This window comes from Loa loa (assembly GCF_000183805.2).
Source record: "Loa loa unplaced genomic scaffold supercont3.14, whole genome shotgun sequence".
NCBI lineage: Eukaryota > Metazoa > Nematoda > Chromadorea > Rhabditida > Onchocercidae > Loa > Loa loa.
The window spans coordinates 516,492-529,470 of NW_018108194.1; the positions used below are offsets into that span (position 1 = coordinate 516,492).

General features: G+C 33.3%; 1 protein-coding gene across 1 annotated transcript in view; it reads left to right on the forward strand.

The window, feature by feature from the left end:
* Positions 1-12,979, forward strand: part of LOAG_16716 (lipid depleted protein 3) — a gene marked incomplete at its 5' end in the record, with an annotated part of 28,878 nt that overhangs the window by 13,608 nt on the left and 2,291 nt on the right. Inside the window, 31 exons of the mRNA XM_020449365.1 lie at positions 413-502; positions 1,213-1,364; positions 1,632-1,904; positions 2,000-2,135; positions 2,261-2,427; positions 2,504-2,666; positions 2,784-2,938; positions 3,022-3,263; positions 3,515-3,690; positions 4,146-4,280; positions 4,451-4,570; positions 4,928-5,029; positions 5,184-5,303; positions 5,546-5,764; positions 6,005-6,190; positions 6,382-6,582; positions 6,799-6,987; positions 7,209-7,424; positions 7,584-7,738; positions 8,056-8,160; positions 8,316-8,457; positions 8,654-8,791; positions 9,127-9,297; positions 9,785-9,886; positions 9,963-10,168; positions 10,369-10,537; positions 10,851-10,991; positions 11,201-11,350; positions 11,484-11,606; positions 11,852-12,126; positions 12,305-12,485. Of these exons, the coding sequence (XP_020307137.1) occupies positions 413-502; positions 1,213-1,364; positions 1,632-1,904; positions 2,000-2,135; positions 2,261-2,427; positions 2,504-2,666; positions 2,784-2,938; positions 3,022-3,263; positions 3,515-3,690; positions 4,146-4,280; positions 4,451-4,570; positions 4,928-5,029; positions 5,184-5,303; positions 5,546-5,764; positions 6,005-6,190; positions 6,382-6,582; positions 6,799-6,987; positions 7,209-7,424; positions 7,584-7,738; positions 8,056-8,160; positions 8,316-8,457; positions 8,654-8,791; positions 9,127-9,297; positions 9,785-9,886; positions 9,963-10,168; positions 10,369-10,537; positions 10,851-10,991; positions 11,201-11,350; positions 11,484-11,606; positions 11,852-12,126; positions 12,305-12,485 (5,100 nt within the window). The remainder of the gene's footprint in view (positions 1-412; positions 503-1,212; positions 1,365-1,631; positions 1,905-1,999; positions 2,136-2,260; positions 2,428-2,503; positions 2,667-2,783; positions 2,939-3,021; positions 3,264-3,514; positions 3,691-4,145; positions 4,281-4,450; positions 4,571-4,927; positions 5,030-5,183; positions 5,304-5,545; positions 5,765-6,004; positions 6,191-6,381; positions 6,583-6,798; positions 6,988-7,208; positions 7,425-7,583; positions 7,739-8,055; positions 8,161-8,315; positions 8,458-8,653; positions 8,792-9,126; positions 9,298-9,784; positions 9,887-9,962; positions 10,169-10,368; positions 10,538-10,850; positions 10,992-11,200; positions 11,351-11,483; positions 11,607-11,851; positions 12,127-12,304; positions 12,486-12,979) is intronic.

Consider the following 12,979-nt stretch of genomic DNA (forward strand, 5'->3'; position numbering starts at 1 on the left):
AAGAAAAAAGACGACGTCTTTAGAATCTAAATTTCAGATGAAGTTAGAAACAGTCAAATCAATTTGAAGAAAGAAAAGAAACTAATTTTTTCACAATATCGCTGAGACCACCCGATCAGTTGTTGAAGTGTATTTTCGTAATGGATCTCGTTGCATGGAAAGAATTGCAGTGCTAGACATAAAATCGTTTAGTTTAACCTATAAAATGAATAGATTTCAGTTGATTGATATGTCTTTTATTACCAAAATTAAGTTTCTGAATAGTATTTCCGCTGTAATGACGAATATTGATATTTTGAAGTAGGTTACTTCATTTTAAAAGTACGAACAAAGCCTACGACAATCTTCACTTTATCAGAATAACTGAACATTTCATTGAACCGTTTGCATTTGTTAGGCTGATCTATTTCAGGCACGTGGACTTGAATCTTCAAAAGCAAATATTCTGTTACCGGTGGCTAACATTAATGCTAAGTTTTCGGTTGAATTAATGTCTATGAAGGTACAATTAAGAAAATTTTGAATAATCAACTAGAGTAATGGTATAGATCATTTGTTCCGAAATTTTCAAAATGAGATGGTTCGAAATATTAACGAGCTTTGAAAATTTCTTGACTTACATGTTTTGAGACTCTATTTACTGATAGTGAATGTTTTATCATTCCCATCTTTGGTTTGTTTCTCAAATCATAGAGAAAACTGGGGACATTTCGGATTATCTTTGCTACGAAAGCCTTTTTGAAATCTACTTTAATGTCACATTAATGCTTCTCAGTCTTCATTTATCTGACTAATGCTAAATTTTTAGCATAAATGACGTTTATAAAAAACCACCGTTGAGAGATTGAGTAATTTATATACTTGTCAGTTTTACAAGAACTTGAAAGAACGTTTGTAGTTGCAGGCATAGCTGGAAAGATTTATGTCAGAAAAACGATGCCTTTTTTCTTTTTTTTTTAATTGTCTTTTATTAAGCAGTAGGCTATTAATAATTTATGGCTGTTTTCTGAAAGTTTTTGGAAATTACGTTATGAGAAAGGATTTCCTCCTGTCATGTGAGTGAAAATTTTTAATTTGAGGAAAAAAAGAATTTTTCAGGGTAAAATGTAAATATGGAATGTAATCGTAGGAGCTGTTGTATGAAACGGAGAATCACTACTGCTGAAAAAATTTAATCAAAATTTACGATAATGATACCTTATGGTGTTTTAGATTGATATACTAGAACCGAAAATGATTTCTGCATCAAACGTTAATTACTTATCAACAACGAGACACCACCTGTTATATCTGGATTCATTTGATATGATGGGACAGATTCATACAGAACCGCGTTTTGATGAACTCAAACTTCAGCCTATAAAGTATATAAATCTCTTCTACGAAGCAAAAATAAAGCTTTTATGTTACAAAGTAAATCTTTGTCGATAGATTAAAAAGAAGCTCTCAACCTCTGTTTTTTACTGCTTAATAATTTGCTATCCTTTTGTCGAGATTTCTGGTTGACAACAAATTTCTGGTGTGTTTTCTTTGAATGTGGTGTTTAAATTTAGGTGAATTGTTCAATAAATAGCTTACTTAATTAACTTAATTATTTAGTTTGAGAAAGAGAATAAAATTCCAACTTCCAGGATTTCCATATTTTTGTCGTATAGTTCATCTGTACAAAACATTCGTACGGTATTTCCCTTTGTGGCTGTCTGTCTTTTCAATGACCTTTCGCGTGTGACTCGTTCCTGCACGTCAGCTTTCGTAAATTTGAAAATGGCTAAAATATGTAGAGTACCAGAAGAAACGATGCGCATTTCGAAATCCCCTTCAAATTTCGCAGCTTCTGAGTTTGGTATTACCAGTTCTGCATCCTGGTTACAGAAAGTGATTGATAAACTGCAAGATTATTTGGGGTAATTTGCTTTGTGTAACAGTGTTATGAACTTATTTGAATGATTTGTTACATTGATTTAATTCTGAATTTAATCTTCTTTATATAAGATTTCAGTTCTCGGGTCAGCGCTGTGCAGTTCAGTGAGGAGATTTTAGAGATGAAAGTGAGTGGCAATATGGATATTAAAGTTGCTGTTCTTGAAATGACGCTTACTCACTTGTATGTTTCAGCGACACTAAAAAGGACACGGGTTGGTTTTAGAATAGAAAATTATGACTGTAAAGAATATTGGTAAAATGCCATCTATTTTGGGGTTTAAAACGAATTTTCAGAATTTCAGAAATCGGAATTGTTGGAAAGTTTGACATATTTCAGCTTGAACATATGAATCGACGGGAAAAGATAACAGACAATAAGATAATGGATGAATTAAATGCATCCATTCAACGTGCTAACCTTATTTTATCTGAATTTGTGATGGGTCACGATGCCAAACATATCGTTAGCTTTTCGGTGAAAACAAGCTCGTTAAAATTCGAAAGGTTTTTGTTTAATTAATTGTTTAGATTCATCCTTAAAATGACTAAAATTCTGAAGATTGAAAAGATTAAGTTGCAGGGAGAAGTATATTAAAGGGTCGGTGAGAAGTCGTATTAAGGTATTGATTGGTGATGTCGAAGGTGACACGCCTATTCATGCTCAGAATCTTCATGAAGTAGTCCTTAGGAATGTTTCGCAGTTGAATGAACAGATAACTCGTCTGGAATACAACGCTGCAACGGTATCTCTGAATATCATGGATATTTATTTATTCCTCTCTGTTACCCATGTATGTTAAAATATACCAGATGTGACAGTAGCCCATTTTTTGCCATTTGGAATTTGAGCATCATTTTAGCCCGTTGGTGAATATTCAGCTCATTTGCAACAGCGACAGAGTGTAATGGTTCTGAATTTCGAACTTCTAATAAGCAGTATTGAATTATCTGCTCAATTACTGCCCTCATTGAAAGTCAAGTATCGACTTGATCAAGCGCAGAGTTGTGGGAATACGTTCGTTTCCTTTCGCTGATGGATGTTATATAAATTTCGGAAAGATGGAAACTAATATTTTTTAGATTTTAATTAAATTCCAGGGGATCAGCATCAATATTTACTGGTCGAATTAAAAGCCATGTTGTTCATTTTACTGTCATTGCTCCCATTGACGAACGACGAACGTCCTCGTTGAATTCGGATACCTTTACGCTAGTTCTTCCTCACATTTCTGCTGAAGGTGCATATCGTATGCCGGAGAAAATTGAATCTATGGATAAAATGGGGGATGAAAATTTGCTTTTCAGGGAAGGCGGATACATCGACGTAATCTTGACAGTCGGTAATACTTATTTGCTTTCAGCTTTACTGCTGTGATTTACCAAAATAATCACCGGAATGTTTGTAAATAATGTAGTACAAGTAATTAAGATGTTTAAATATCTTCTTCTTTATTTAATATCATCAGTAAATATTTTTTATTGTTGGAAATATAGTTAATTATTAGTATTAATTATTAGTTTCTTATTAGTTTTTTTTTTTAATAATTAATTATTATTAATTATTAGTTTCAGTTCTGTCTCCAAATTTCAGGTAAATTAGAACATATATTCACCACAGATTTACTTAATCAAATTCTTTTTGCGGAACAATGTTTCCGTACTGAACTGACATCGCTAATCAACAGAATCATTGACGACCGAGCAGTTCGTCCACGAGCACCTTCCGAGCAAATCCCTTCGCTGGATCCATTCCTATTCACTGTAACCGTAAGTTTCGATCAACGTTTTTTACATATTTACTGTTAATCTTTCTTTTAATTCAAAACAACGTTTATTTACATTAACAGGAATTAAATCAACAAGTTAAAAATTAAAATTATTAAATTAAAGGAGTAAAGAGGAGTTGTTTACCATCTTTATCTTCCTGAAGACTTCTGATAATTTTGATCGTAGAAGTATCAGACTTCATCTTTATAGCTGTTCCATCGGAATTTTTGTTTAATTTCTTGAAGATAGTTTGATTTTAGTCAGTTTCTCTCTCCATGAGTTCTCTGAAACATGCATCATTCCTTGCTTTCATACTACTCTCCTGAGTTGTGATAATGTGCCTTGGTCAAATTTAGCAAGAACAAATGCTTCAAATTTCGGGATGTAGTGGTACTTTTGCTCTTTTAAAATATTTTAAATAACTGAATAAAAGAACTTGTGCCATATAATTTTAGCTACGTGGCGAGACAGCTCCTTGGCTTCAACTCACTGCCAGTACACCAACTTCAGTTGCAGTTCGATTAACATTCGATAATATCACAGCTACCTTAACGAATCGTTGGACACAAAGAGAGGTGAAGTCAGAAACGGTAAATTTTGGATATCGTTCTAGAACTTCGAAATATTTTATGTGAGCTTAATAAATAGTTGGAGCTGGGCGGTAACAAAGAGGAAGTAATTCCTCCTTTGTTTTTCCCGACTCTTATTAGGCAGCCATAAATTTACTTAAGTCCTTTCATCGCCATGGATAAATGTTCAGAAAAAATTGTATGGGAAAGCGGTAATTGGTGTGAGTGCTAAACTTGGTGTTTTGGTTAAAACTGCCATGTTTGAAGAAATTGAAACTGAGCTACAAGAGTTTGCGACATTTATGACACAGGTGAAATTTCTTAATGTTAAATTTCAAAATTCAAGTCATAGAACTTTACTCCCACAAAACTAGACATCTTACTGTATTTATAGAATGATAGCGTTTGATATGTTCAAGCTTGACAAGGTTATTCCTAGGAATTGTAGCAAATTAAGGTGATCTGTAATCTGTCGACAGAGTAAGGTCAGGTGATCTACAATAGATAAGTTTAGAATGACTTCGTTAGCCTTTTTTTTTTAATGAAACTGTTTAGAGTATGGGTGGATCAAAAGTTCCTTTAAATCTGAGAAGGGTAAGTGAACATCCCTTTATGAAATAAAGTTTCAATGAAATTAAATATGAACTGATAAATTTATTGAAACTTAGATAACCCTGCAAAATAAAAGCAGCAGTGTGCCATCTGCATATAGTTATGTCGTGACGGTAAATCGTCCTATTTTTCTCATTAAATCGTCAGCAATCGATAAAGTAAGTTGTTTTGTCAAATAAGTATCATCGCTTTTTGTTGAGCTTTTTTTTTTTTAGCTTTTTTTTTTTCATCGGGACATAATCCTTGCATTAATTTTTTGTTTTTTTTATGCCTTGTTACTCCGCATTGACATATCTCATCCTGTTATTTCAGGCGATCTTGTTATGGTTAAATTACAAGAATACTTACGACTTTTGGCATGAGGAACGAAATAAAATGTTGAAATCGACGCGACGTTCATCTCTTGCGTCGACTTACGTTTCAACACCCCTAGTAAGTCCTCTTTCATTTTAGAGACAAACAAGTAAATTTCAAAATTTGAACCGGAAAAATGATGTTTATATCGTTGGTATATTCGTTTGCATGTTTTTTAGTAAATGTTAGTTATCGTGCAAAAATTTCTCATTTATCTAATCGAATTACATTGAACCGAATCAAGTTCATTGGTGCAGTTCAAATAATTTGGACTGAATTATACGAAATTTTGAGCACGAAATTTTCAACATACGTTACAGAATGCAGAAACAGGAGTGAATGTAAGTTTGTCGTTGAAAGTAACCAACGGTATCTACGTTTGTATGCCCTTATATAGTGCAAATTTGAGTGAAAACCTCTCTGCACTACTTATTTCGTTGCAAAGTACGGATATCAGTGTTTGTGTGAAGAAGGAATTGGCCTGTCAAGCAACATTTCATAAATTTAAAGTCAAATTTATTGACAATTTCGATGATCAGGTGATTATCAAATAAATGCTTGTGCTTACTGAGTATTTAATTTATTTGGATTCTGATTCAGTTTAGTCACGTGATCCTTTTTGAGAATTCCACAATGATTTTAAATTTTAATTGAGTATTATGCTCTGAATGTATTTCTTTTTTAGTAATATTTAATGTACTGGATATCGAGGATTTGTGCCAATCGATGCCCACTGTGAAAGAATTATTTTGGGATGCCAAAAAAATCAAATTTTACAGACTCTGAATGATACTTGGATTGAGGAAGAACCTGGTGATCCTTCGCGTTCAAATTATTTCTATTTTCCTCAAGGTACTTACGAGCTTGTTTCACGTGCAACGGCTGCTTCTGACTCATCCGAGAATGCCAAGTGGACTTTATCAATAAAATGGCAAATGTGTGGGATGGTCATTGACCTTGATCAAGTTAGCATCTAACTGTTCTTCTTCCAAACTAGATTTTTTAATGCCAGTTTGTTGCACTTCTCTTTAAATTTCAATGAATTGATTCTAATATGTATGTGAAATCCTAGCTTTCAAAATAATTGAAATTACAAATATATTTTTGGATGAATCTGGTAAGTATATAGAATATTTATGATTAATTAGCCTTTTAGCGCATCGGCAAGCATGCGTCACTTCTAATTAGTACTTTCTCATCACTTACGTCCGATGTTAATGAAGACTGGGAGGAATTGGCAAATGAATCATCAGTTGTTTATGGTGACGAGGATGAACAAGATGCTGAGATTGATGCTACTGGTGAGCTTGGAAGTCTTGCTCAACCTGAAGAACGAATTCAGTGGTTGGAGCGAAAAGTAAGTCCCGCGAGCTTTATGCTTTCAAAGTCAGTAATATTAAAATAATTACAAGCACTACATTAGTTTCTAACGGGAAAGTGTCAAAAAGGGCAAAATAACAATATTAGGAGTTTTGTAAGTCTTGTCGTTTTTCCTATTATAATCCCGTTCTTTTTGGCTTTTTTTTGTTCTCACATCTTTAAATTTTGACAATTAGAAGGTCTTATTTTATAGATGCATGAACAATCGGTTTTGGTCACAGATTTGATGCAATGTGGAGCATCGGAGCCAGCTATCGAAAAGGAGAGGCGGACGTTGCGTAAATTGGAGTCAGCTCGGTTTAGACAATTTAGGAAATCAATAATTGAAAAGCTGAAACGTAATGCTATTCGTCAACGGAAGAAGTTAATGGAACCAAAAAAGGTTTTTTAGCATCTTTATATATAAGATGAAGATTTTGGTTGCAAGACTACTTGTTCTTCCGTTGTTTCTCTTTCATTACTTCAAAAAAGATTTTAACCTACCTTTTTTTACTTTTTAAATCTTCCAAATCATCACTTTTTAAGGTCAAAATAAATTAGATAATTGAGGGAGATATAAATTTGTCTTTTCTTTATTATTGCTGATTGAAAAATAATTTGTAGTCTGTCGGAATTCATGAAACAAAAAAATTCAATACATTATCATCTGAACAGTCGGACGATCCATCACATATCTCCTCTGATACGGCAAAGAAAAATGTGTCGTTGGGTTTGCAACTCAGTGGATTACCTAAAAGTTCAGAAAGGGGATCAGCAAGCGGACGTCCATCAGAGAGTAATGTTCTGGCAAGTACGGTTAATATGAATATCGATGTACAGGTACGGTTAATATGAATATCGATGTGCAGGTAAAATTTTGTGTTTTTCGTATTCTCATTGTTCACGAAAGTTTCAAGTCTTCAAAGTGAAATTTGAAATTTTTTTCGGAAAAAAGGGAGACTGTCTCGAGTTTTACTGGATCTTTGAAGATGATTCCAGGTGGGTATCGAGTCTGGTTTGTGTACCTTGCGCGCGTTTGGTAAACCAGAAGAAAGTACAGGTCTGCCATTGAAACGACCGTCTATGCGAGATTTAAAGTCGAAAATGACACAATCAAGTGAATCTGTAGCAGTTACAAAACTTGCAATTCCAAGGTTTGTCTAATTGTTTTCAGAAAAGTCTTCACTGAAACATGTGTACATCTGTAACGTATGTATCACATATATTACATATGTATCACTCACCTTGCTTTAAGACTGTTTGTCGATATCAGTTTTAAACACAGTGAAATTGCATAATTCTGGCATTTTTATCGGATTGTGATGGGCATGTCATTAAAACGTTACTGCGTAATTCAGTGGAGCTTAATTTTTAAAATTTGCTTTCATTCAAGTAATACTGACTCTGAAATTACCTTTAGCAGATTGGATGAATTTGCTTTTATCATTATTTTTCTCTTTCTGTCTTTTAGTGTTGATGTCAGAGCTTTTTATACATCGCTTGATACAGGTCAAATGCACAAACAAATATCACGTCATGTCCCAGCTACGTTTTCGCATAAATATGGGCGATCCGGGTAAACTCTATTGTCAACTTTTGAGAAGTTTCATACTCTCATAAGACTTAACACTAAAAGTTGATAAGGAATTGGAATTCAGTGGATCACATAACTGAAGTTCAAAACATTACAATGAGTTCCGAAGTAGTTTAGTCTAAAATTCGCTTTTTCAGTCATTGGCGTCGACCAGCCTTTTATCTTGCAGTCGAGTTGGCGAGCATGCCACAGGAGTCACTAATAACGCCACATCTTGCCGATTTCCTTGAACAAATGTTTGCAGCAATTCCTGAAAATAATGTAAATTCATCATTAGATGTAAGTTATCCACAGTTGTCAAAATGATTTTGTGTTTGAAAAAAATTCTTTTTTCATTTAAAATTCCTGTCCTTTTTTATCTTTTTATATTTCCAATATTAGTTTTCTTATTCAAATTTACCACGCGCTTTTAAGGTTGCAAATACCTTAAATTTATTGACCGAACATTCAACTATTCATAATTCCGAAAATTTAGCTTTCAAACATGAATCAAAGTGAAATGACTGACTCTGATGTATCGATTGTCGAAATGGATACGTCTGTGATTCCACTTGATGTTTTATTCCATTTGACAGTGCAATCTTCTGCAATTCGATTTGAAGGTCAGCAACAGGTAATTATCTATTATCTTTGCAATATTTTTTTCCCATGTATAATTTGTTGGAAATATTGTAAAAAATAACATTGTATTGCGTACTTGCAGTGAACATTCTTCACAACACTTAATTTTTTTGAACTTACTTGCTGTGGAACTGAGTTTTTGCAATTTATTTAATCAACGATTGACATTTATTTACCACATTGGTGTAGCAAATTAATTGAATTGTGAATAAAGTGGGAAATAAATAAGTGGTCTGAATGTGGTTAAATAAGGTCAGCGAATAAATTAATAAAATATGCAAAGATTTATTTTAAATTTACATTGAGGTTCTGTTTAATTCATTTTAGCGTACGGCTGCAGCTGACTGTTTGCTAAAGCTTCCATCACTTACGCTGATGGCATCAACAAGGCCGCACTGTGAAGGAGCATCTGGTAATGTTGGTGATATAGCTAGAGGTGGAATACATGTTGCTGCAACATTAAGTGCTTTCTCGTTAAATATTTATAGCCCACATCAGGTAAATGCTATGGAAGTTATGATTCCAGGACAATGGGACTCAGAGTGTTCTTGTATACCGTGTTTTGCGTTCGGTATTGATTTGCAATTGCATGTGAATATTCTGTGCCAGCCGGACGAGAAAGACTCATGATGCCAGACGCCGGACTATCTGCTTTATTCTGTTTGCTAGCTGAATTTTGATGGTTTCTAAGATGATGATGCTATATAAACTAGGAGGGGGTTCCGAGACTTTATCGAAATATGTTCTATGGATTTCTGTCTTAGGTTATAGACTCATGCAGCTTTCGTCCGTCAAATTACTTTTGTATTCCAATAAATGACTTCAACTTAGTATTTACTTATTTCTCTTGTTATGTCTCAGTTCAAGTTGATGTAGATTTACAATATTTTTTTATCAAATTGATGTAGATTTAAAATTTGGTTAGTTATCATTACTTTTTAATTTCATATACCAATGTTATTGTTAATGTTCAGCAAAATTTTAGCGTTCTACAGCGCAAGATGCTCTTCTGTTAACACTAGATCATTTATCAATCTTAGCTTCGAGAAGTACAAACAGTCGTTTAGAATCGGACAATAAAGTTCAGGTGACCGTATTTATCAGAACGAGGATTTGCGAAGTAAGAAATTAAACTAGAAAAAAAAGTCATTTTTTCTTTACAGTTCGTATTAACTGCAAATATTGGATCAGCTAACTTTAATTATGATATGCGTCGCCTTGCGGAGCTGATTTCCTTTCCGAAACCGTGGTATCGACATACTATTGTACGTAGGTTATTCTTTGGAAACCATTCTGTAAAAAATCCAGCTTATAATCCCGAGATTTCGCTTATGACGAGTCACGCATCATCAAGACTACTTTCTAATAAGTTAGTTTCTTCTGTTATTTAGATTTAATTCCTTCATTGATTTCAATCAAAATGAATTTGTTCCGATCACATCTGTTGATTAAATCGCTTTTTTAAATCAAAATTTCATCAATTGAGCTTTGATTTATAATGTTACTCTTTGTCTACTTTTCCCTTTTATCCCGTATTTATGAAAATTCCCATTATGTCACACTTCTCAGTGACTGTAGAGTTACATCAACAGAAGAAATCTTGAATAAAAAGGAATGGAGCGCTGCTGTAATATGTGGTGTAGAATGGAAAGAGCTCAATATCAGTGCACAAATGGCTAATACTATGGGAAATACGAAGTTGATTTTACGTGAAGGTGTTTTGCGTGGTTATTGTCAGGCAATACTTTGATTTTAAACATTTTTTTATCATCAAAATTAAAACCACACTAGTCATCTGGTTTAGACAGAAACTACCTAGCAATACGCCAAACAAGGCTTTACGTTGGTCCTCTTTAAAAGAGAGATAGATTTGATACTAATCGGATCCCAGCTCTTTGCTTTTAATCAGTGATTAATCAGTCAAAATTTGTCTGCGTATATCTGGTCGTACAAGTTTTTCAACTTTAAGTTTTTTTTAACTTTCAAGTTTTTTAACAAGTAAGTTTTTTTTTCAATATAGCTGATTCATTTTTAAAAACTTATTTTTTCAGCTTAATTCAAAGCAAGATAGAGCAATTTCCATCAACTTCGGTTTAAAATCAGCTGTATTATCAGCCTATGGGGGTGCAATATCAGGCGAAATTGCAATCACATCTTTATACATTGCATGCAAAAACCAGACAACTGCTTTGGTAGGTCTGTGTGGAATTTTCCTTTGTTTTGCTGTATTCTTCACAGATGCATCCTACGGTTATCCCTTTTTCGTTAATTTTTATGAGAAAAATATTCATCTTTGCTGTAATATCCTTATTATAACAGACAGCATTATTTTTTTATAGTTAGCAAAAACTGCAAAAAGATAATTCATTTTCGTAATTAACAAAAAGAATTTTTTTGACAGAAGCCACCTCGAAATTATGCAAAGTTGGAGTTAAAAGAAATTCAAAGTCGAATTGAGTGGATGAGTCGACCAATATTCATTGCAAAATGCGAAAAGCCATCAGTCACTTTTTTGGATGAGTGGATATCTCTTTTCGACGATGCAGGCGAGGTCTATTAGGCGTTTTTGACATTTATTGCAAGTTAAATTTACACCTTGGTAAAATTCCGTTTAGATTTTGGATCATGGTTAAAGTGAAGAAAATATCATTCAGGAAAGTGATATCACATGAAAAATGTTTAAGATTCTCAAAGCATCCGTAGCTGTCAACATTACTTGTTCTTGGTCAGATTTACAACTTATTATAACAAAAGTGACTGTGGATGATCTCATAAAGATCGCTCAAAAATTACAATCATTTTTCCAGGTTCAGAAATTCCATTCTTATGTTTAAATATCTATTTATTGTTATATATCTTTTGAAAAAAAAATGAGAAGTGCGGAAATAATATAACTACTTGAAATATAATTTAAATATATTTCAGGTTACTTTAAATATTTCGCATTATTTTAAATATAATCAAAACAAATCTATTGTTTTGATTGCACTAACTTTGGAAATAATGGCTTACTTACATCATTCAGTAAATATATATATATATATCAATACAGGAGCAGCTAACGAATAGTCGAATGGTATGGGGTATTAGAAGCTCTATGGTAATGAATGGAAGTTCTCCGAAAATTGATGGGAAGAATTTTATAAATTTTACCAAATATCATCATTGGCAACCAGTGCTCGATATGCTAACACATATTCAATCACGACAAAAGCTTTTACCAATGCCGAAAACATCTGATGGAATGACCATTGTGGGTGGCGTATTGGAACTTTCCGGACAAAGTTTATCTTTAGCTTGTATGCATGGAGAAATGAATGCCAGTAGGTAAGTTAATATGCATCGAAAGTTCAAGTTCAAGAGTTCAAGAGTTTCGGAAGTGAAAAAATTTGGTTGCATATTCTATTTATTTTCGTGATTTCATTGACTTCCACATTTAATCGGCACATTTTCATCAATTAATTTTATTCTTGTCCATTGCGCTGCATATTAACAAACTTTATAGCTGGGCACTGTTTCATATGCGGCAACCAACGATCATATTTGAACCAGAAGCTCGTTACATCTTTGTTACTGATAATCGAGATGTGGGTATATCAGTTACTCAACGCCTTAACATTAGACTCGGTGATACGGCATATCAACGTGGCGACACCGAATGTATGGCTGTTGTATGTCGTGTTCAGGTTAGATTAGCGATTTGTTTTGTCTGAAAATAATATGATGCCTGCTCAGGAAGCATCATAACTTGTTGGTTTGTTGTTTGATGTTCTAGTTGCTTTTGTTTCCAACAGTAACCGTTTCCTTTATTTTCCTTTCATTAAATCGATACGTTTATTGCTGATATCCATTGTGCTATTTTAATAATTAAGTGCAGAGATAGATGTGCTCATTATGTTCATTGTTTTCATGACATTTTAACATGAAATTTCAATCTTAGCGCTGGCGGAATAGTTATCAGCTGGTGTTACCTTGCTAGTGTTATGATAAGAAATGCACGACAAGTTTGACAAAGTATTATGATATAAATAAATTTACTTCGTACGAACTGGTGGTGCATTCCATTGAAATCTTGTTTAAATTTTTTACTTCCTTGGTTGATTTAATTTTCATTTATTACATATGCAACTTCAGTTTTACCTTACTACACTTTGTTGGTAGAATTAGTTTTTAACAATGT